This window comes from Lutra lutra, chromosome 9, assembly GCF_902655055.1.
Source record: "Lutra lutra chromosome 9, mLutLut1.2, whole genome shotgun sequence".
NCBI classification, from domain to species: Eukaryota; Metazoa; Chordata; class Mammalia; order Carnivora; family Mustelidae; genus Lutra; species Lutra lutra.
The window spans coordinates 115,403,815-115,428,214 of NC_062286.1; the positions used below are offsets into that span (position 1 = coordinate 115,403,815).

The 24,400-nt window shown below is 46.0% G+C and overlaps 1 protein-coding gene across 3 annotated transcripts in view; it reads left to right on the plus strand.

The window, feature by feature from the left end:
• PDYN (prodynorphin) overlaps window positions 1-24,400 on the plus strand; it is a 105,763-nt gene that overhangs the window by 37,735 nt on the left and 43,628 nt on the right. Inside the window, exons 1-2 of one of the 3 annotated variants that reach the window (XM_047745018.1) lie at window positions 9,927-10,047; window positions 10,979-11,136. In XM_047745018.1, coding sequence (XP_047600974.1) covers window positions 10,033-10,047; window positions 10,979-11,136 — 173 coding nt within the window. In that variant the 5' untranslated portion in view covers window positions 9,927-10,032. Of the gene's footprint in view, window positions 1-9,926; window positions 10,048-10,978; window positions 11,137-24,400 lie in introns of those variants that run through there. The other 2 variants (XM_047745019.1, XM_047745021.1) reach the window with 2 other exon arrangements.

A 24,400-nucleotide genomic window follows, 5' to 3' on the forward strand; every position in this document is an offset into this window, starting at 1 on the left:
CCAGAGTCAACCACTGTTAACATCTCGCACATTTCCTCTAGTCTCTATCTTTTCACATAGTTGAGATCATACTGTCTCTACGTACTATACTATTTATCAATAGCTGTACTTATATCTATACTCATTATCTTAGGAAGGCTTACTTTTAATGGGTTCTTTAAAGTCTCCTGACTCCTACCTACTCGCCATAACCTAGTAGGTAGTAGGGTGGGGAGCCAGAGGGAAAGAGGAAATCTGTTTCTGAAATGAAAAATACTCCACATTTAAAAAAAAAAATTAGCCCAATGGGTCACTTGTTAATTTCCTTGCACCCTACATACTCATGACCTCAGTTAAGCCTCAGAATGACCTTGTGATGTAGGGCATCTCATGCCTATTTCCTGAATGAGATACGTAAGTCTGACAGAGCTTAGGAAGCTACCCAAAGGTTCCACAGCCTGTATGCTTCATCATCGTGACTTGCAACCCTGAATACAACCACGGGCTCCCCGACCAGCCCCAGGGAGAGGGAAGCAGGATTCGGGGGAGGCAAGGTAGGCACTTGACCAGGGATCTTGGGAGATGAGAGACTCACAAACTCTCTTCTACTGAATCTGGAATAACAAATAGGATTTATCCATTTTGGAGGGGGTCCCTCTTACCTGCTTTGATCATCTACTTCTCGGTTGGGGAGTGGTTTGGGAACAAAGAGCTTACTCACCTCCGTCTGTGTATTTGGACCCAGGGCTAGTACCTGGAGTGAATACACAAATCACCTCCATTAAAGATGGCTGCAAATTCTTTGACATTCTTTCCATTCAAAAGGAGGAATCTGTCTCCCTCCCCTTGAGAATGGACAGGTTCAGTGAGTGCTTGACTAACAGAATACAGCGGAAGTGAAGTTGGGCCCATCTTCATGCTAACACCTTTAGAGTCTGGAAGCTCCACCTTCCATCTCTGGGTACACTTGCTCTGACAATCCAGCTGCCATGCTGTGAGGAAGCCCAAGCAGCCATGGTGTGGCCATGGAGTGATAACATAGGCCATTGGTCTATAGACCCAGCTGAACTCTTTGCCATCAGCTAGCACCAACGGGCTACCCATGGGAGTGAGCCATCTTGGAAGGTGAATCCCTCAGGCCCTCTCTAACCTTCCCAGCTGATGTTGCACAGAGCAGAGATGAGCCAACCCTGCTAAGACCTGCCCAGATTGCAGATTTGTGAGCAAGGTACTTGATCATTGTTATTTTAAGCCACTATGCTTTGGAATGGTTTTTAAGGCAGTATTAGATAACCAGAATACCACTTTCTGAGCTGATCATCAAAGGCAAAGTATATACGAGACCTTACATACATACTGTCTCCTTTTTTTTTTTTTTAAGATTTTATTTATTGATTGGATATATAGAGAGAAAGCACAAGCAGGGGGAGCTGCAGGCAGAGGGAGAGGAGAAGAAGGCTGAGCAGGGAGCCTGATGCAGGGCTCAATCCCCAGACTCTGGGATCAGAACCTGAGCCAAAGGCAGACGAGCCCCACAGGCACCCCTATACTGTCTCCTTTAATCCTCACACTTCCTTCTTAGGTAAGAAAAACAACAGCTAACATGTATTTGGTGTTTGCTATATGCCTGGTGCAGTGCAAAATCCTTTTCCTATGCCAATTCATTGAATTGTCCCAATGATGCTATTTCATTGGTAGTTTCATCCTCATTTCACAGATGTGGAAACAGGCACAAGGAAGCCACGCAACTAGTGACAAAGCCAAGGGCTCAGCTGTCGGATTGGAAAGCCAGCAGTCCTAACCCCTGTAATGCTCTGCCTCTCGGGCAGAGGGCTGATGAAAAGGCTGAGTCTTAGGGAGTTGAAGTCACTTCCCCAAGGGTGCACAGCTAATGAGTGCCTTTGGAACACTCATCCTCTGGGTTCCTCCCTTGAAGCTGCCATGGTCCTGACAATGTTGACTGCCCCCTGGGGCCTGTCTCTGTGTGATGCCACCTGGCTCTGACCTCTGATGGTGCCCCCTTCTTGACATGCTTCCTTACTCTGCAGCTGTGCTACACAGTATCCTTGGGCCGTTCCCACATGTTCAATTCCAGCCTCACAGCACCAAATTTTTCCAATCAAGAAAGTACTTTAAAAGAATGTGCCTCAGGCTGAGAAGGACTTTCCAAGAGAACTTTCTAACATTCCAAGGATAGTTTGTGCTTGACCACTGCCTGGCTCCCAGAGATCTCTCTCCATCCTTCCTGCCCAGCCCTCTCCTCTCTTTTGCCAATGAGGGGTGGAGGTGAGCAGGGGAGGATGCTGGCTGGGGATAGGAGAAAGTGAAGAGGAGCTCTGCTGTCACACAGATCTGTGGCCTAGAGTGATTATTTAACCTCTACTTATTTATCTGTAAGGTGGGATTATGAACAGCCTCTTCTTCATAGGATTGCTGTGAAAATCAAATGAAGTCAGGTATGTGTTTTCTGGAGCCTCTTTCAGTATGAGATGGGTGGCCTGGAGCTCCACAATTGCCTGTAGGCCCCACAATTGTCAGAGAATGTCTAGAGGCTTCTGTGGCCATCTGCTGAAGACCATGTGTGTGCCCATGAGTGCAGAGAAGCAAGATGTACCGTCTGCCTCCCAGATGTAGGCAGAACCTTCAGGAATGTCTCCCAGAATGTGCCAATGGGATTGGTCCACCAAAGGAGCTTCTATGATGAGGAAGATGAAGATTCAGGAAGTCTGTGTCTCAGTCACTGGCTGGCTCCAAGGCCACATAGCCTCAGCTGAGATGCATAGATCTGGAAACTGCTACCACTCTTGGCTCCAGGGCCACATGGCTTCTGCCTTGCTTGAAGGCAAGCAAACGGATGTCCCAGGACCTTCGTCTTAGTAAAACAAAATGAGGCCCCCGTCGCCGGACCTCTGCTGTCACTGCTGCAAAGGAACAAAGAATGCTCCAAGAACACGCTTGTTAATGCAGAGGGAGGAAGTATATTCTCTACTTCACTTCTCGCTTCCACATAGCACAGCCATTCTTGGAAATCAAGTTCTTCAAGGACCTGGTCTGTAGACTCGTGTCCGCCAGTCTTTAGCATGTGGTGAACTAGGCACAGGGGTGGGGTACGGAGTTGAAGGAGCCAATCCTTGATGTCAGAAGCACACCCCAAATGTAGGAACCATTTTCCTGGTCACTACATTGGTTTGCACCTATCACCACTCCTTTCTGGTGCCTTTCTGTGCTGGTACCCTAAAAACATGCCTAGTCTGCCTCAGCGAGACTACGAGCTCAGTGAGGAAGAGGTGAGCAGTGACAGCCTGGGCCTTCCCAGGCAGAAGGTAAAAAGCAGGCAGAATGTCCATGTCGTCTGTGCTCAGATTGACAGAACAAAGAGCCTGGCCTAGACTCAAAATTAATCCCCCGAAGGAAGCCCTCAGAAGGTGAGGCTATGTGACACCTAGGAGGTGTGTGTGGGCAAAAGAGGACAAAGCCTGGGGGCAGATAGAAAGGAGACTTTCTTCCACCCACCTGAGCTATGTTGCTGGGACACCAATTACGAAGGAAGAGAAGCAGAAGACAGGCCCATTCCTGGCAGCAGCTTTTCCCAAAGCTAATCTGGGTCACATCTGGCAAGGGCGGATGCTTCCCAGGCATCTGGTACCTGAGCTCCTCGATGGACACTGTTGGCGAGCATGTCAGAAGCCAGCCCTTGGTGGTGTGGTGCTACATGGAGGCCAAGCACCATGGCTCTGGAGTCAGGCAGTCAGTGACCTGGGGGAGGTGACTTAGACCCTCCCAGCCTCTTGTTTTCTCTTCTGGATAGAATGATTAACACCTGTACCACACGGGCACTGAGTAGGTCCTGGATTTAGGCAAGCAGTTACTAAAAGGGAGAGGGAAGGGACTCACACTGAGGTTGGACTCTTTGTCAGCTGCTCTCTCTACACCATTTCTCTTAGTTCTCCTGGCAATTCAGGGCCCCCAAGTGATGAATAGTTAACTCTTGGAGCTCGCAAGTTAGCAGCACAGAAACAACCCTATGAAGTAGGAATTCTCCTCCCAGTTTTATACATTTTTTTAAATTTATTTTTAAATTTAATTTTTATTTTAATCAGAGAGAAAGTGCACACAAGAGGTGGGGGGGGCGAGGGGGGAAGAAGGCTTCCTTCTGAGCAAGAAGCCTGATGTGGGACTTGATCCCAGGAACTTAGGATCAGGACCTGAGCCGAAGGCAGCTGCTTAACTGGCTGGGGCACCCAGGTGTCACTGTTTTATACATATTTTTTTTTATTTATTTATTTGACAGACAGAGATCACAAGTAGGCAGAGAGGCGGGCAGAGAGAGAAAGAGAGGGAAGCAGGCTTTCTGCTGAGCAGAAAGCCCGATGCAGGGCTCGATCCCAGGACCCTGAGATCATGACCCAAGCCGAAGGCAGAGGCTTTAACCCACTGAGCCACCCAGGCGCCCCTGTTTTATACATATTTTTGAGAGGGGTAGGGGCAGAGGGAAAGAGAAAGAGAGACTCTCAAGCGCGCTCCCTGCTGAGGGCAGAGCCCAATGAGGAGCTCAATCTCAGGACCCTGAGATCATGACCTGAGCTGAAATCAATTAGCCACCCAGGCACCCCTCTCCTCCTTGGTTTAGAGAGAAGGAAACTGGAGAGGAGCAGACCCTATCAGGGCCTCACGTGCATCCTCTCGCCCTTGCTACACTTTCCAAAAGCGGGCCCTTGCCTTTCTTTGCCCAGGCACTTCCTGTTGCCATTGGCCTGGCAGGCTAGAGGAGCTGGAACATCAGCAATCCCAGGAGCTTTCAGCCACTGACTGGTGCCAGTTCGCACATAAATAGTTCATCTGTGTCGACCCTCGGGGGGGTATAACCCTGAGGTGTGGGTTCTACACTGTATCCCAGAAATCCCCAATGGGATTAGACTTCCCATCTAATATAGAGTTCTCCTGATTACACATGAAGAAGTTCTCAGCCTGTCTCCCAAAAGAGAAGCACCATCCCCAACAGGCATTGTATCCCTTGCTAGCTATATTAATTGTCCCCCAGTTCTGTCATGGTCCCACTGAATACTGTTATCGGAAGACCAAATCGTAAGATTGAGTTTCAAAAACTTGCATATAAAACAAAAATATGAAATGAATAAAAGAGCTCAGATCCAATTAGCAAAATGTCATCAATGCAGTGAATAGGTATGACATTTTATGGAATATCACAATAATTAAGATCTCTACAGATCATTGTTTATGGCAGAGAACAGAACTGATGTAATCATAGGGCACAACTGGGAAGGTAGTAGACTGTTGTCCCTGTTAAGTAAAGCAAACTGTTTCTAGCTGTCTGTACATGTTGATCTGGAGTGTGGGGAGGCCTTGGACAATCCAACAGCTGCCTACCAAGTACCTGGGGCCATGTTGATGTGTTCCAGTTAAAGATACTAAATCTGGAACAGCAATTGCCATGGGAAGCGTCACTGGTTATATTTATAAGAGTTCACATTTTTCAAGATCTGTCTGATTTCCTCATAGGTCAAACTGGTGAGTTCACTGGGATATGTGATAGGTATCACTATCCCTACTTTTTTCAAGTCTTTGAAAGTGACATCAGTCTTTGCAATTTTCCCAGTGAGGTGGTATTACTTCTGGTTTGGCACAGCAACAAAAGGGGACATTCTGAGGGTTTCCACTCAGTCTTTCCTACCATAATGATCCTCCTCCCATTGGTCCGAGAGCCCGTATAAGGACTCTGCCTATTGTCAAGTATGTCTATTTCAACGATAAATTTAGAAGCCGGAAAAATAACATACAAGATGGATTTGTGGATGAACTGGGTCTACTGTGACTCTGACTTGAGCTAAGATTCTACCATTTGACCACCGTAACCCCCTCTGGGCTTCAGTGGTTGGGTCTCTGAATAAGCATCAGCTCAGACCCAGTATCTACTTATCTCTGAAATTTTCTTTTTCCTCCTAAAAAAGTCACTATAGCAAATGACTGCCAGTCCTTTTGGGGAACTCTTACAGGAAGATTTACTGTGCATATTTGAGGCAATGGTGCAGAGCCATTCTTCAAGGGTACCCCACCGCTCCTTCAATCAAAGGGCTTTTACTCTGTGAATTGACCTAGGTTTCAAAATTGGATGAGAGCCATGACTCTTTACTGTGAACACTGGGTCAGGTTTTTTGGCTACCAGACCGAGAGTCTTTTCCTGTTATAGAAGTCAGGCAGTTCCCTACTAGGGTGTCCATTTGTTTTATCCCTAGGATTCCATGATTGATTAGCCATTTCCAAAGATCTTTGTGTACCGAGACATCTAGTTATTGGTACATTCCTGCCACCATTAGATATACCCACCTGATCTTCAGGAGTTAAGTAATGCCATTTGTCCTCTTCTACTTCAGGATCCCATGATTTTCACCAAAATCAGGGAGCCCATATCAATGGTGACATTCCCTATAGTTGAACCTATCATTCAAAAAGGGCAACCACAGAGCTTTCAAGAAGAATTCAAATGTATTTCTTAATGCCTTAATCAAGGGAGTGTCTTCTGGGTGTTCTCATGGAACACAGTTGGTGAGTGGGTGTGCAGGTTGTACATGACAAATCCAATCAAACCTTCTCATATCCCCACATCTTTTCATTTCTTCTTCCATATAATTCTATGTGTGTAAATCCAGGCTGTGGCCTCTCAATTTCATTAAATGTAAGTCACCATTGAGTTCAAGTTTCAGTCAATCACCAAGTGAGCAGTTAGAGATACCTCCAGGGGTATGAGATAATGTAATAACTCTGGATTCTCTATTAGGTTCATCTACATCAATGAATTTGCTCACTGTAGTGTTACAGTCCACCATCCTTGGTCTAACACTCTTCAAATCCAGACCCATGCATGATCCCAGATTCACGCTGATAAATATTACCACAATTTTATAATTCTTGGATATTTAAGATGTCTCCTCCAAGGTCATCATGTGTACCTGTCTCCATAAAGCACGCTAATATTTAACCCTAGTAATGGGTTTAGTGGCAACTAGGGGTGGTCATGGTGGGTGTTGAGGAGAGTGAGCCTATCCTCTCAAGACATTTGCCTTAGATGAAGTTATTACAGGGTTCAAGAAAAAAAAGTGCTAGTGTCCTAATACACCAGGGGGAAACATCCTGCCATTGATAATGTGTACTCAGAATGACACAGGGGTTCAAGATTGTAGGTTTCAAATGGATTCGATCAGATGTTTTCCTTTCACATTTTATGATCCCCTTCTTTCCCGATCCAGTTTCACATGAACAACTCAATGAAGCTGTAAATTCAATTGTTATTGACATTCAGCCACTCACAAAATTAAATTCTCTATTTTTAGTCATATCAACCTTATATCTTTAGGAAAGAAAGCATCCTTCTTAACTTCTTTTGTCTTTTTTTTTTTTTTTTTTTTTTTAAGAGCGGGGAAGGGCAGAGGAGAGAGAGAGAATCTCAAGCCTAGTGTAGAGTGTGACTCGGGGCTGGACTCCATGACCCTAAGATCATGACCTAAGCTGAAATCAAGAGTCGGACACTCAATCCACTTAAATTCTATCCTTTTAATTCTCAGACCATGGTTTGAACTGAACTTGGCATTTTTTCCCTCTGTAAGCATTCCAGTCCACTTGAAGGAATATATCCCACACTCTAGTCATTCTTGTCATGATTATGGCCATAGAGTCAAGTGAAGCGTCTCACAGGGCTCCCTGGGTGCTTGTCTCAATGGGTTCTTCATCACAGTCAACCACAGGTGATAGCGCTGCTTGCAGTGGACCACTAGCATCCCATTTCTCAGTGGTGAGGAGCTCATTATTGCTCTTAAGCCCAAGGGCATGACCACATCAACACCCAAATCCCATTTCTATAGGTCTGTCTCCAGAGACTACTCCTATCTCAGCCAGAGTCCAATCAAGAGATAAAAACTACACAGAAATTGGAACAGAGAAAGTTTAATATAAAATTAACTAGAAGAGAAGATTGGAGTAACAAAGAATTGGCTAGTGAGACAGAAAGAACCGTGAAGAATACTGGAAGAGTGGATACAAGGCTCTGAGGGTAGTGCTGCCTTTGGGACTAAGAGAGCGCCCTTGGAAAGGCTCCCAGCCCTAGGGCTCTGATTCAGACCTAGGAGAGGGCCAAGGAGAGAGTGGATGAGTCTCTGAGTCCTGCACCTGCAGGATTTGCTGGACATTTGCCCCTGGGGTTCCTAGTGGGGAGCCATCTGCCGGGAGATGCCATGCCTTAGAACTTGCTATAAAGTTGTCCAAGGGGGGTTGCTAGGGGAGGCTGTTCACAGGGAAGTCCTTTGTCTGTGGCCTTCCACTCTGAAGTCACTTGAAGAGGTCCTGGGGAAAGCTGCTTGTCTCCGGGAGCCCTGCAGGGACTGGTACTTGCTCTCCATGGCTGAGTGTTGGAGAAGCTACCAGACACTGGAGAAGCCATGTGTGTTGGGGGAGCTGGCACCTGCAGAAGCTGCAGGTGTTGCAAGAGCCTGGCTGCAGAAACCAGGCGAGCTGTGGAAGCCTACCCTGGAGAGTGGGCTGGAAACAAGAAGAGAAACCCCTTCCTCCTTCAGGGTCCTGCTCTTGCCGCTAGTGACAAAACCTAACATTGTACCAGCTGACAAAGGGGAAATAATGACAAGGTCTGCCCTCAGTATGGCAGACCAGGCAATGAGGGGTGAAACTGAGACAGTAAATTTAGAATTGGCACTCCGAGAAAACACTGTAAATTATCTAAAGCTGCACTCTCTGATGCAACAGCAGTGTGAAACCTATGGCTAGAGGCTTCTGTAATTTATACTAATTAAAATTAAGTAATGGTTTAAAACTCCCGTCCTCAGTCACACCAGCCACATTTTAAGTTCCCAATGGCCACGTGTTGCTAGAGGCTACTACATTTGAACGGGCCAGGTATAGAATACTCTATCACAGACTTCATCACAGAAATTTCTACCAAACAGTTCTGATCTAATGTAACTCTTTAAAAAGATTTATTTATTCAAGAGGGAGGGAGGAGAGAGCATGTGCAAGCGAGCAGGGGGAGAAGAGGGAGAGGGACAAGCAGACTCCAAGCTGAGTGCAGAGCCCGACATGGGGCTTGATCTCAGGACCCTGAGATCATGACCTGAACCAAAACCAAGAGTCTAACACTTACCTGACAGAGCCACCCAGGTGCCCCTAATCTAATGAATCTTGATTGCTTCTTTGCTTTGGCTGCTAGAAATCTTGGAGATAAATTCAATCTCCAAGGTCAAGGATAAAGTTAATCTCTAGCAAAGTACAAGCCTTTAATCCTACCCTTGGCCTCCTTCATCTCAATTTCCTAATCAGTTCATTCTATCTTGCTCTGTTCATTCTGGTAAGATATTTTAACACACATTTTGGAATTAGGGATGGGTAAAACAAAAACTTTTGGGGGTAGAATTTGCTTATTATAAAGGCTGGGTGAGTCCTTAGAGATCAACCAGTTCATTTTCCAAACACAGACATCAAAGCCCAGAGAATGAAAATAAGTCACTCCGAGTCAGAGGGTCAGAACTGGATAATGATTTAGGTCTCATGACTCCCACACCAGGTGTTACTGCTCAAGACTCACTCTGTGTCCACGATTTGAGGGACAGGGTAATGTCATCCAAGGAAATAATTAGACCTGAGAATTGAACCATGATTCACGGCTTTGCTTTGAGGCTCAAATACTCAGGGGAGAGGAATATATAAGCAGGTACAGGGAGGGGTCATCACAGCCCAGGACAGACCTGTCAGGATCACCTGTTACCCTTACATGGGTCTCTTTATTCACGGACAGGTCTGGTTGTGCCTCTGCTGCCATTGCTCAGGACCCTGTTCACATTATAGATGTGTCTCGACTCCAACCTGCCCCACTGTCCTCTTGTGAGTCTCTGTTCCATTCTGCCCCCAATGATGCCTCTGTTCCTGCACCTGACCACTGCCCCTGGTGAAACTGAAAGGCCATAACATGCTGTGATTGGCGGGAGTTGCAGATATGTATGTGAAAGTTATATATACATACGGCTCATTTAGATGACATGGAGAGAGGTAAGGTGCCCGTCTTTATGCTGTGGGGCACTTTGTGTATATACTCACCTCTGGACCAGTTCTCCGATCTGCCTGCTTCTCTATCCCTATCGCCCCATCCTGAGCACAAGCTTGTCATCTCTTATCTCTGACACCTGAAACCCCTAAAAGCCTTCTACTGGTCCCCCAGCCTTAACTATTCTCCTTTCTATAACAAATACTTTTTTTGTTTTTTTTTTAAGAAAAAGCATAATTCACGCACAGTAGAATTCCCTCTTTTTCATGTACGGTCCTATAACCATCACTTTAATCAAGGTATATAGAACAGTTCCATGACACCCCCACCAAAGTCTCCCTGTGCCCCTCCCTCCCCCTCTCCTTTGGCAACCACTGATCTGTTTTCTATCTGGAGCTCTGGCTTCTCTCAAATAGCACGTGACTATGACAATACAGTGGGTGCTGGCTAGTCTGCTCTCAGATGGCCTTCTCAGGAGACTCAGCCATGTTTCTGCATGGACTTGTACTTTGTTTCTTTTTACTCTTTAGCAGTGGCCTTTTGGTTTCTCTGTTGAGCAGTCAGGTGGCATCTGGATTGTTTCTGGGTTTTTGTGATTTTGTACAAAGCTGCTATGGACATCGGCCTCCAGTGTGTGTGTGTGTGTGTGTGTGTGTGTGAACATATGGCCCATTTCACCTGGGTAAATACCTAAAAATGGGACTGCTGGATTAGATGGTAATAAAAGTACTTTTAATTTTATATGAAACTGCCAAACCTTCCCAAAGTTGTCCTACCATTTCCCTTTCTTGCCAGAGAGTTCTAGGGGCTTCACTTCCTCATCAGCATTTGGTATGGTCTGTTATTTATTTATTTATTAAATAAGAGGGTTTTTCAAAAAAGCTCAGATTTACTATCACTTCATGCCCCGGCTGGAAATCCTTTATTGCTTCTTAGTGCTCAGCATTCTCAAGGCGGACTTCAGGGTTCTGGAATTTTGCCTGCGGAGTTCGTGCTCTCAGACCAAATGTTACCATTTCCTCACCTGTCTCGAAGCTCACGCATCAGAGTGAGTCCCTCTTCTGCCACCATGTTTGGGTCACCGCTGAAGTAAGGTAATTAGCTTGGTAACTGGATGCTGAAAGGCCCACCCTAAGTCACACAGGGAATGTGCCATTTTCATTCATCTTAGGGGATGACCAGTTAGGAGAAAGGGAGGGAGGGATGCCATCCAGATGACATTGTGTATTAATGTCACACAGAGGGTTTCTTTTCTTTTTTTAAAAAGATTTTATTTATTTATTTGACAGACAGAGATCACAAGTAGGCAGAGAAGCAGGCAGAGAGAGAGGAGGAAGCAGGCTCCCTGCTGAGCAGAAAGCCTGATGCGGGGCTCGATCCCAGGACTCTGGGATCATGACCTGAGCCCTGAAGGCAGAGGCTTTAACCCACTGAGCCACCCAGGCGCCCCTCACACAGAGGGTTTCTTAAAACCCAGATTTTATGGCTTCACCCTGAGAGAGTCTGACTCAGTGGGTCGGGGTGGGGTCTGAGAATTTGCATTTCTAACAAGCTCTCTCATAAAGATGGGGACCACTCTTTAAGGACCACTGCTTTGTGGTCTCCTTATTTCTTCAGACCAGTGGGGGCTCTCACTATGCCTGGAATCCTAATACTAATAACAGCAACATCCCACATTTTGTTGAGCTGTTACGATGTGCTTATACTGTTAATGACTTCATACACAATAACTCACTTAAACCCACAACATCCCCATTTTCCATATGGGGAATGTGAGGCATGGAGACATTAGGCAACTCGCTCAAGGTTGTAGCCTCTTGAAGAAACAGAGCTGAGCTGTGAACCCAGGCAGTCTGGTTCCAAGTCCACACCTCTGGATACCACAAAATCCGGTTCATCAGAACTTGCCCTTCCATCAAGGACTGAGAGCGCCAGGCCTACCTGAATATGCCTCAGGGCATAGGCCAGTGGTGGTGTTCACCATTTGGTTTACAATCCCTGCCACCACCTCCATTGAGTTCCCGGGCTACATTTAAATGGAAAACAGAGCTTCCCCAGAGTCTCAACAAAGTGACAGTTGACACATCTGCTGGCATTAAGAAAGCCAGTCTCCAGCGGAAGGCTACTTGTTGACAACCCCTCAGCCAGACGCAATCAGCAATTATGCACCGTCAGAAGCTTATAAATAACTTCCCCTTGGAGTTAGTGGCTCCGGAAGGCAAAGGTGTCTTGAAGGGGATTCTGTAGCGACAAGCTGGTGATGACACACAAGGGCTGGGAGAACAAAGCTTTATATTGAAACGTGGCCCAAAATAACTCTTTTTTTTTTTTTAAGATTTTATTTATTTATTTGACAGAGAGAGATCACAAGTAGGCAGAGAGGCAGGCAGAGAGAGAGAGAGGGAAGCAGGCTCCCTGCTGAGCAGAGAGCCCGATGCGGGACTCGATCCCAGGACCCTGAGATCATGACCTGAGCCGAAGGCAGAGGCTTAACCCACTGAGCCACCCAGGCACCCCAAAATAACTCTTCTATGTTGGGAGGAAGAGCCATTGGAATATCACGGTGGTGGGGAAAAATGCAGATGTCAACTTTCCCAAGGCTGTTATGAGTGGCTCAAAGTGACACATTGAGTGGACTAGCCCCAGAGGACATCTGAGGGAAGTATAATGTTAGAGCTGGAGAGATTTTTTTTTTTTTAAACCAGGTATTATTTATTTATTTTTTATTTATTTTAAAGATTTTATTTATTTATTTGACAGGGAGAGAGATCACAAGTAGGCAGAGAGGCAAACAGAGAGAGAGAGAGGGAAGCAAGCTTCCCGATGAGTAGAGAGCCCGATGCGGGGCTCCATCCCAGGACCCTGAGATCATGACCTGAGCCGAAGGCAGAGGCTTAACCCACTGAGCCACCCAGGTGCCCCTGGAGAGATATTTTTTAGAGATGGAGGAGATACCCCCTTCCCATCAGGAATTTGAGGCCCAGTGAGGGTCAGGTCCTGCTTACGGGCCCATAGAGAAGCTGTTGTTTTGGCCTCTGACCCAATGAGTGGGGTCCAGGGGCTGGGAGGTGAGCTCCAAGTTGTCTAGGCAGAATGAGGCACTTAGGAGAGGCCAATCAAAGGTGGGCTTACAGTAGAGGCCAGTTTTGTCTTTCTCTGTCCAACTTGCATCGTTGGGGACATTTCAAAGACATGTGTTTTCTCAGGTTATTCCCTGTTCCAAAATTTCCAATGGCTTCCCATTGGACAGGAGGAAGCCCAAACCCTTGTGGAATGGATTAAGTTCAAGCTCACACAGGGCAGTCCAGCATCATGGTTAAGACACGGATCATGGAGTCAGAGAGATGTGGGTTTGAGGCTTGGTTCTGCCACTTCTCAGCTGTGTGACCTTCACACAGCTCAGTGACTCAGTCTTTCAGATGTTCAGCTGCAGATTGGGCAAAGAGTAGCAACTGAGCTCACATATTTAAGAAGATCAGATGAGCTAATACAAGGAAGGTACTTAGCAGAATGCTTGACTCATAGTACTCTGCTATTAATATTACTATTAATTATTCTAGATATGGCACTTGAGACCCGCCTTGACGTGGTCCCAGCCTACATCTCCAGCCTCATCTCTTTTCCTGCTTCGCTCTCCCGTGGGGTGGGATTTGTCATGGCTCCTTGGTGTTGGGCCTTCTGCACTTTCTGCCTTGACAGCCCTTCCTTCTCCTGGCTTTTCAGACTCAGCCCTGGTGTATTCTTCCCTGGGAAAATGTCTTGACCCTTAGCTGATGCTCTGATTCTTCTTCTGAGAAGAAGGTCCATCACAGTGGGTAAGCACAGGAGTTTGGGGTTTTCAACAGCCCGAGTCCGAGTCCTGATTCTGCCAACTTGTTTACTTGCTGTGCAACCTGGAGACGTACCTCCGAACTCCCAATTCTGTAGGAGTATGATAGCAACGACCTCAGTATTTTTGTGAATAATCCCTCTCAAGGGCTAAGGCACAGGCTCTGGCACATAGTAAGTACTCAGTTATAGGACTTACGAACTACCATGGAATCGTTATGTTGACAAAGAGTAACCGAGCTCTTAAGTACCTGACTATACCTTGTTGCTCTGTCATCTGAACTTCACTCCAGGCTAGTGTCTCATCTGTATGATGAGGGAACAGAAGGTTGGCCGAGCTGACAACCCTGACAACCCAAGCTGACACTGTGCGCAACTTTCCCCCACCCCCATTCCTGGGTGGGACATATTTGACATTCCTTAGGAATCTCCCAACTATCTTAATGTTAATACCTTGCTAAGAAGGGAAAAAAACGACCTTGATAATGGCAAGGCCTCTGGTATCTGGTATCCTGCAGGTCTTTAGCATACGAAAGTTTTATTGAAACCTCCCCTTTTCCTTACCTTCCCCAACACCATCGTACATAACCTGCCACCCCTCACAACCCCGGGCAGTGGCTCTTTCTGTCCATGGGTCCTGTTCCCATGCTTTAATAAACCACCATTTTGCACCAAAGATGTCTAAAGAATTCTTTCTTGGTCGTCGGCTCCGGATTCCACCCCACTGAACCTCACCTATATTCTAAAACTTCATTATATAGGGTACATCTCCTGAGCTTTTATGTATAAAGCAAGTCTGTGTCTTTGTCCATCTCTCTGTCATTCCTCCATCCCCCCATCCATTCATCCCCCTACCTTTCCTGTAGCCATCAGCCACCCATCCAATCAGGGCACATCTGGCCACCACCCACCTCTTCTTCCTCCCACCATCCTTCTCTTTATCCCCCATCATCCATTCAAGCACCATCTACCCTCTCTCCTCCATCCACCCGCCATATGCCATCCACCTATCCTTCCAACCTCTCCACCCACCATGCTTCAGAACCGTGGAGATGTAGGCAGAAATCAGTGAAGGCAGTGGGATGTCACAGATCGAATGGGAGCTTTGGCGTCAGACAGACCTGAATTCTAAGCCAGGCTAACTTCATGGCATGTCTTCCCCGTGAGAATTTGGCAAGACACTTCTCAAATCACATCTGTCTGTAACAAATGTCCTCACTCTGAACATTTGAACGTGTATATGTATATATGTGTTCACTCGAGCATCTCCTGGGGCTCGATTCTCTGCTGATGAGTTCCCATCTGACCCCGTGGAGCTCACGCCAGTGCCTACACTGTGCACCTGTGTGTTGATGCCTCCTTGAAACATCTTTGAAAGGAGACCCCTTTCTAATTGTTGGCATTATTATTTGCCTGCTCCTGATTTTTTCCCCCTTTCCTAACCTAGTTATGAGGTCCTGGAGAGCAGGGACAATTTTCTTGGCCCTTGTATCTACCTCCATGTCTAATATTATGCTTCTGCCTGGAAGCCATCCATGATTGCTTATCTACCTTTGTCATCCCTGGACTGTCTGCAGTGACAATAACAACCACAATAACAATAATAATAATAGGTGATACTTATTGACCATTTACTATGTGCCAGGCTTTGCCCCTGCATTCATGATTTCCTTTTAGCTTTACCACAATGCCACACAGCAGGTACTTTTTAACCCCTATTTCACAGGAGAGAGAACTAAGGCTCAAAAAAAGCCGAGTCACTGGCCCAGGATTACAAAGCTGCTAATTGGCAGAGCCAAGAGTGACTGCAGCGGTCTGACGCCAGAGCCCGCGTTCTTCTCCACGACACCGCACCACCTCCTCTGCTCTTGCAGGGACGGATAGGACTATATTTGTCCCACTTGCGTCAAAGGATGGTCTGAACACAATAAAATGAAATAGCTGGAGAATGCTTTTTAAAAAAAAAAAGAAGAAGAAGTTTGGAGTTCAAAGGAAAAGCATTGTCATTAAGCCTTGGGGATTTCCAGAAGTTACTTAATAGTGCAGATCCCCTGACATTATCAGCCGGCACCATCGCCCCTCTATAAAGCCTCTCAAGGGAGCAGCGTTGAGAAACTAGTGGTAATTGGGAGGAAATTGCTCCTCGAGGGTCTTTCTGAGGCAAACTTAAAACCTCTCTCTTGCAGATAAAGTAGGTTTCCGAGTTCAGTTTTGGTGCCTCGTTTGCAGGAATGACAGAGAAGTGAAAAGTAGCAATCTTTGGGGGATTTGGGGTACTAGGGAGCTGGATTTCCTTATTGGCTGTCTCCCCTTCTAGACCTGAGGATTGCTTCTGTCCGGGGCTGGGCTGCATCTATGTCTGTGCTTCCGGTTCACTGTAGGTATTCCTGATGGTGCTGGCAAACGACTCCTAGGGAGGACCTTGTCTGAGATGATGCTTACAGTAACCACTGCAGCCAGGAGGAAAGGGCGTTATCCAGGACTGGGTGGGCGGCTGCCTCAGCGGAAGTAGAAAGAACAAAATTATCCCAAATCACACCACTCTGGATGGGTGCTCCTTTGAAAAGGGAGCTCTCACCCAAAGGAGGTAGGGAAAGGGGCAGCAGTCCACTGGTCAGGCATCCAGATTCAACTGTCGGGGCAAGACCTCTTTCTGCTCCACTCCCTTGTAGACGGCATCATCTGTGGCCACGCTATCTGGAGCTGACAAGAAAATAGCACAGCTCATTAGCTGGGCGATGACTTCCCTGCCAAATCAAGAGAAACTCAAGACAATGGAATTATGCATCCATTAAAGAGAACGAGGCTGATGATCGTGACAGTTACCATTTGGTATGTCAGGAACTCTGATACGCACTTTGCAGGCATTATCTCACTTAATTCAACAGGCTTGTGAGGTAGGCTCTATTATTATCCCCCTTGACAGAGGACACGCTTATGAAGTTGAGTCGCCCGCCCAAATGGATCACGTGTAGTCTCCAAAAGCCAATCCCTCATCCCCCAGCTTTTTATTGTGAAAAATTTCAGACTTATAGCAAACTTGCAAGACTTGGGCAACCAACACCCACATATCCTTTACCTGGTCTCACCAATAGCCAACAATTTGCCATGTCTGTGCCATACTCAAGAATGACAACAGTACTACTTTCATACACTCCATCCATTCTGTATTCAGATTTACATCCTATATGCAAATTTCCCAAACTCTCTCCAAACTGTCCTTCCAGCTAAGCTTCCTTCCAATCTAGGATCCCTCTCATAACACTGACATTTTTGAAGAGTCTAGGAGACTATGTCACATTCTAGATTTGTCTGTTCCTTCCTGGCTAGATTAGGGATGTGCATTTTTGGCGGGAATATCTTGCAAGTCATTGCGTGCTTGCTAGTACATCACAGAAGAAGCGTGTGGTGTTATTGTGTCCCTCACGGATGAGACCAAATTCGATCCTTTGACGAAAGCAGCAGTCCTCAGATTTCTCATCAGAAAAGAACCCTCCGAGCTCTGTAAATAAGTAACCTGTGGTGTGATTCTTAGAGACTGCATGGATATCTTGTTCTTCATACGGATCTGTCTGCTGCACAAAGAGACTTATACCTACAGACGCGGATGTGTCCATAGCACATTATTAAATTAAAAAAGCACAAGGCAGCATTGTGTGGGTAATTACAGCCTTCCTTCCTTTGTAACTAATTATGCACATGAGTAAATGCATCGGAGAAGGGTGTTGCCTGGAAAAGGACTGGTCTGGCTGGGCTGTTTCTTTGAGCAAAGCTGTTGAGTATTGATATGCCTTTTCTCATCCGCTGCTCATTTGTCCACAGTAGAATCTTCCAATGGCCTGGTGGGGGAAAGCCTGACTTGCTCAGAGTAGAGAGGAGAGCGGGGCCTCAGCCTTTAGATTATACCTCTCATTGAACTTGGCTCCTGCCTGGCTTCCGGATGGAGACTCCCACAGCCAGAGTCTCTTGCTTTAACCCACAAAGACACCCTTTAATCTTCTGCCTGGGTGAGGGGTCCTCAGGCAGAGGCCTCTAACAGCTGCTTTTTACAGACTTCTAACACTCTGGCCATTTCCTGACCTGTCTACACCCTATTTTAGAAAGCGTAGGACACCTCCCATTTCTGAGCCTTTTAGGGGATGGAGGCACAAATTAGGTGACTCGCCTGCTCTCTGCTGCTTTGTACAGGTTTAGCTGTCCTGGCTCTGCTGTATCGCTCACTATTTGTCCATTGCGGCAAAGCTGCTGTGTTCGATAGCCCTTGTCCCCTCTCTCCTTCACTTTACCCTTGTGGCTGAAGTGGGAATCTGCAAGGGGGCATGCCCACACTTAACCCCAAATCCATACCTTAGATGGATGGTTTCAATTTTTAACATGAGCCCTTAGTTTGTAAAATAAACTGAAATATATTAGTAAAAATGTATATAGTTCCTATTTTATTTTTTATAACATATATATTTTTAAAATATTTTATTTATTTATTTGACAGAGAGATAGAGAGTACAAGTAGGCAGAACAGCAGGGAGAGGGAGAGGGAGAAGCAGACTCCCTGCCGGGCAGGGAGCCGGATACGTGGCTTGATCCCAGGACCATGGGATCATGATCTGAGCTGAAGGCAACCGCTCAACCGACTGAGCCACCCAGGTGCCCCTACAATATATATTTTATTTTATTTTATTTATTTTTTTTTAAAGATTTTATTTATTTATTTATTTATTTGACAGAGAGAGATCACAAGTAGATGGAGAGGCAGGCAGAGAGAGAGAGGGAAGCAGGATCTCCGCCGAGCAGAGAACCCGATGCGGGACTCGATCCCAGGACCCTGAGATCATGACCCCAGCCGAAGGCAGCAGCTTAACCCACTGAGCCACCCTAGGCGCCCCCTATAATATATATTTTAAAGACACCACATATAAGAGTCATAACAAGGAGCCTGTTGATTACAAGTGAAAGAAATTCACCTGGAACCATTTAAGTGAGAGGATTTATTGGCTCACATAACTGAGATGTCCAGGGTGAAGGCTTGGAAACTCCATGGACACCAGTAACGTCTTCCAGGCCTTCTCCTTCCATCTTCGGTTTTCTGTTACAGCCTTTTTCCCTTGCTCACTGCATCGGCACATTTTTCCACCTGCAAAATGGGGCTGTCAGGAAGCATGAGTGATGGAAAGGGTTGGCAATTAATGTACTCAGCAAACAGAGAAGGTTTCTGAAATCCTAACCAGTAATAAGCATAATTGCTTTTCAGAAATCTACCCAAAGCCCCCGCCCCCAAGAACAGGCACACAAGGAGGCAGAGGAGAGCATTAGCTTTGCATCAGGAGCTGTTTGAGCTGAGGAGATGGGAAGGGATCTGGGTGAATGAGTCAGTTGCCAGCCCTGGTACAGGCTGATCTCTACCTCTGTCTGGAGGAGCTGTGAGCCACTCCGGAGTTCCTTAGGTTGTTTTTGTTCTCCAGGCTGAGCACTGGGGAGTGCTAGACAGAGAGGCCTCGGGGTCCCAAGCAGCTCAACTTTCGGACCCATGGGGACTTGTGTCTGTAACTGATCCTTCCAGCTGTTAGGGGCTGGGCTCTGTTTGGCTGGCTGCAGGATGCAGATGTGGCCTCTTGGCACAGGAGATATTGGGATAATGGGAGGGTGTGGGATGGTCAGTGAGAAATGGGGGGTTGGGGGGACAGCAGGAGGGAAGGCCTGGGGGCAAAAAGACATGCTGTAAGTTTAGGGTGAGTAGATGGTTCTTGTGGCTCCGGGAGCAGCATCCCTGAGAGTTTCTTAGCCCATGCAAGTGGAGGACTGCAGACAAATGATGGTATTTCTTTTAACCTCAGTTTTCTCATCTATAAAATGGGGCAACATCAGCAGCCTACCTTATAGATATTGAAAGCCTAGAGAACATTTTATTTTCCACTTCTTTCCTGTTCTGTGTATGGAAATAAATACCTTCATAACCTTGGCAGGATGAGAGCCACATCCCCTAACTAAGGCGTGTTGAAACCAGTGCAGGGCAATCCATGTGTTGCTGTGTGGACAGAGAGGGGGTGATTCTGCTCCTGGGAGGAGGAGAGAAAACAAGAAACAGTGAAGCTGGCCAGACCGTCTGTGGGGTAAGACACCTGCCTCCTTTCTGCGACTGTATGGTTTTGGAAGTGAAGGGGCTGAGTAGGGAGGGGATGAAATGGAGACTTTTCTGCAGAGGGCACAGTAAAGAAACCCCTTGGCGGAAATCCCGAGAGGATTTCATAGCCATGAAACCGAGCTCTGAGCAAAGCTCCCTGTCTACCAGAGGGGCCCCCAGTGGAAGGGGCTACCCATGATGTCCCAGGAGGTCAGACACTATGACCAACGTACGGTGTTGGGCGCAACACTTGATAATTTTGGAGACTCTATTACTGTGGCCACTATTATTTAAATTGTCACCACAAATAGCACTCTTGTTACTTCCCGCTGCCGCTGAGGGATTGGGCGCTGTGGGCCTTGAGCCGGGCTACCCTCACAGGCGTTTTGCTTCTCTCCTGGGAAATGTAATTGATGGAAGGAAGTGAAATTCACTGAGCCTCCCTAGCAATAAGGAAAAAAAAAATACAAATGAAAACCACAAAATAGGGCCGCCTGGGTGGCTCAGTGGGTTAAAGCCTCTGCCTTGGGCTCAGGTCATGAATTCAGGGTCCTGGAATTGAGCCCCGCATTGTGCCCTCAGCTCAGCGGGGAGTCTGCTTCCTCCTCTCTCTCTCTGCCTCTCTGTCTACTTGTGATCTCTCTCAAATAAATAAAATCTTAAGAAAAAGAAAAGAAAAGAAAACCACAAAATAACATTTTATCTGTTTGGTAAAGATTTGTTTTTAAAGTTTTAGTATCCAGTATGGGTCTGGGCAGGGTGATATCAACAATCTTAAATCATGGAGGTGGGAGCAGAAGTTGCTACAACTTGTCATAAAGGGAATCTGACAAAAAAAAAAAATCATCAAGAGCATTGAAAACATGTGTGTCCTTGGACTCAGCAATTCCACATCCAGATATAATATTTAGTGGATTCTTGCAGAGATTTAATTAAAAGGGAAGCTAGACTGACAGTTGTAGTGAAAAACTGAAAATAGCTTATGTACAGCAACAAATTCGTAAATAAATAAGGATGCATCTGCTGATAGGGCTAAGCGGTTGTTCTAAATGATGTTTCTGGAAGTTTTTTCATTGGTGTAAATATAAAGTTAATTTGAGAAAACCAGGGAACAAAATTGCATGTATTGTATGATCCCTGGAGTGGATGTAGCTTTTCATCTCCCTAGGATATTCGGGGCAGGCCATGTCCTGCCAGGATGCCCTGTGCTCCTGACTCAAGCTTGACCAGTGAAGGCCATCCCTAGATGATGCTAAAACCCTCAAGAGAGAAGTGACTCTCTTTCGATTGGCCTAAGGCCTGAGAACCATGCTTGCCAAGAGCTGTGGTATCCCTTTCTTGCCTCCATGTGGGAGAGCCTGCCTGGGATGAAATCAAACAAGGGAAAGTAGAACCAGGAGATATGGGAAGACAGAATCAGATGACATTCATTGAGCCTCTGGATCCATCTGCTCCTGAAGTCAGCCCCTACGATTTTCAATTCTATGAGCCAGTGCATTTCTTTTATTGCTTACATTAGACTGAATTGGATTTCTCTCACTTTAAAGTAAAAGAGCCTTAACTAAAATGAGCCCAGTTTTATAAAAATCAGTAACAAAAAAGATTCATTAAAAAAAAAAAAAAAAAGGATTAGGTGCTTGCGTGGCTCAGTTGGTTAAATGTCTGCTTCTACTCGAGTCATGGTCCTGGGGTCCTGGGATGGAGCCCTACATTGGGCTCCCTTCTCAACGGGGAGTCTGCTTCCCCCTCTTGTGTTCTCCCTCTCTCTCTCTGACTCTTGCTCTATCTCAAATAAATAAAGCCTTTAAAAAAAGTACTCTTAAAAGTAGACACCAAGACATGGATTGTGATTTTCTCTGGGTGGCGAGAGCTATGTTGTTGCTTTTTGTCTTCTTTTTGATTGAACAGTGTAGTAAATTAAAAACATGCCCAAGGCCCCCCTCCAACCAAACCCCAAACATTCCACAAGTTCTTCGATACCTCTGCCCGCAAAAGATGGGGTCTCTGTTCTCTCCCATTGAATCTGGAGGACCTTAGTGACTGAATGCTCTCTAAAGTATGGTGGAAGTTATGCTATCTGACTTCCTAAGCTTAGTCATAAAATACTATGGAGCATATCACTCGGCATCAGGGAAATACAAATCAAAACCACCATGAGATATCACCTCACACCAGTCAGAATGGCTAAAATTAACAAGTCAGGAAATGACAGATGCTGGCGAGGATGCGGAGAAAGGGGAACCCTCCTACACTGTTGGTGGGAATGCAAGCTGGTGCAACCGCTCTGGAAAACAGCACGGAGGTTCCTCAAAATGTTGAAAATAGAACTACCCTATGACCCTGCAATTGCACTGCTGGGTATTTACCCTAAAGATACAAACGTAGTGATCCGAAGGGGCACATGCACCCGAATGTTTATAGCAGCAATGTCTACAGTAGCCAAACTATGGAAAGAACCTAGATGTCCATCTACAGACGAATGGATAAAGAAGATGTGGTATATATACACAATGGAATACTATGCAGCCATCAAAAGAAATGAAATCTTGCCATTTGCGACGACGTGGATGGAACTAGAGGGTATCATGCTTAGCGAAATAAGTCAATCGGAGAAAGACAACTATCATATGATCTCCCTGATATGAGGGAGAGGAGATGCAACATGGGGGGTTGAGGGGGTAGGAGAAGAGTAAATGAAACAAGATGGGATTGGGAGGGAGACAAACCATAAGTGACTCTTAATCTCACAAAACAAACTGAGGGTTGATGGGGGGAGGGGGTTGGGAGAGGGGGGTGGGGTTATGGATATTGGGGAGGGTATGTGCTATGGTGAGTGCTGTGAAGTGTGTAAACCTGGCGATTCGCAGACCTGTACCCCTGGGGATAAAAATATATGTTTATAAAGCTGTAAAAAAAAAAAGAAAAAGAAAAAAGAAAGGATGATTACCCAAGTTTTGTAGCAACATGGACGGGACTGGAAGAGATTATGCTGAGTGAAATAAGTCAAGCAGAGAGAGTCAATTATCATATGGTTTCACTTATTTGTGGAGCATAACAAATAGCATGGAGGACAAGGGGAGATGGAGAGGAGAAGGGAGTTGAGGGAAATTGGAAGGGGAGGTGAACCATGAGAGACTATGGACTCTGAAAAACGATCTGAGAATTTTGAAGGGGTGGGGGGTGGGAGGTTGGGGGCACCAGGTGGTGGGTATTGTAGAGGGCACGGATTGCATGGAGCACTGGGTGTGGTGCAAAAATAATGAATACTGTTATGCTGAAAAAATAAAAAATTTTAAAATGCTATGGAGCTTGGGTCCAGTTCTTTTGGGGCACAAGCCTTGGAGCCCAGAGCTTTCATGTAAGAAGTCTGAGGCAGCCATGCTAGGAGGAAGCCCAGGCCACACAGACAGTCCCTGTGTATGTGTTCTAGCTGACAGCTCCCGCTGAGGTCCCAGCTAATAGCCAGCCAGCATCAAGGACCAGACATTTAAGTTCAGACACCTCCAGATAATTTGGCCCCCAGCAGTCAAGTCAGTCCCAGCCTTTGGGTCTTCCCAACTGATGGCCCATGGTGGTACTAATATATACCATATGCCTACGGTGTCCTTTCCAGATTGTTGACCCACAGAATGTGGGAGCATAATAAAATTATTTTAAGCTGTGAAATCTTGGAATGGTTTGTTAACATCAATCGATAGTTGAAACAGATATTTCTGATTATCCTGCAATGAACAGGTTTGTTTTATATTTAAGAATTGAAAAAGAAAAACCAACAGGAAAGGTTATTCTTAAAAGTCACAGACATAAAAACAAACAAATAATAAAAAAAAAAAAAAACCCACAGCACCATCTGGGAACAGAAATTGGTCTCGCATCTACCTGTTTCTCCAGGTCACTGTGACAGATATTGTCTGACCTTCTATTCTACCGCTCGCTGGGTGGGGGGAGGGGGGGAGGGAAGCAATACGAATGAGTCAATGTCCTAGAGTCTTTGTGACCCCGATATCCTGAAATATTGAGTTCTTCAAAGCAGCTGTCTTATCAAACAGATTAAAACAATTTCTGCTTAATTGCCAACGTGGAAAAATCCTTGAAAAACAATCTGGCGGTCTGTAGTATATGCATTCGGTTGCTTATGTTTGAAAGTAAAAACAAAATGCAACTCAGGGACGCCTGGCTGGCTCAGTCAGTAGAGCGCGTGACGCTTGGTCTTAGGGTTGTGAGATTGAGCCCCCTGTTGGGGGGGTGGAGAATACCTAAAAAAAATCTTTTTTAAAAAAAGCAACTTAATATGGTTTGAACAAGAGAAGGAATTTATTGACTAACAAAAGTCAAAAGCTGAGAGGTGGAGAAGTTTCATGTGAGGCTTAATCCAGCGGCAATGTGACCAGGGTCAATTTTTTTTTGTGCAT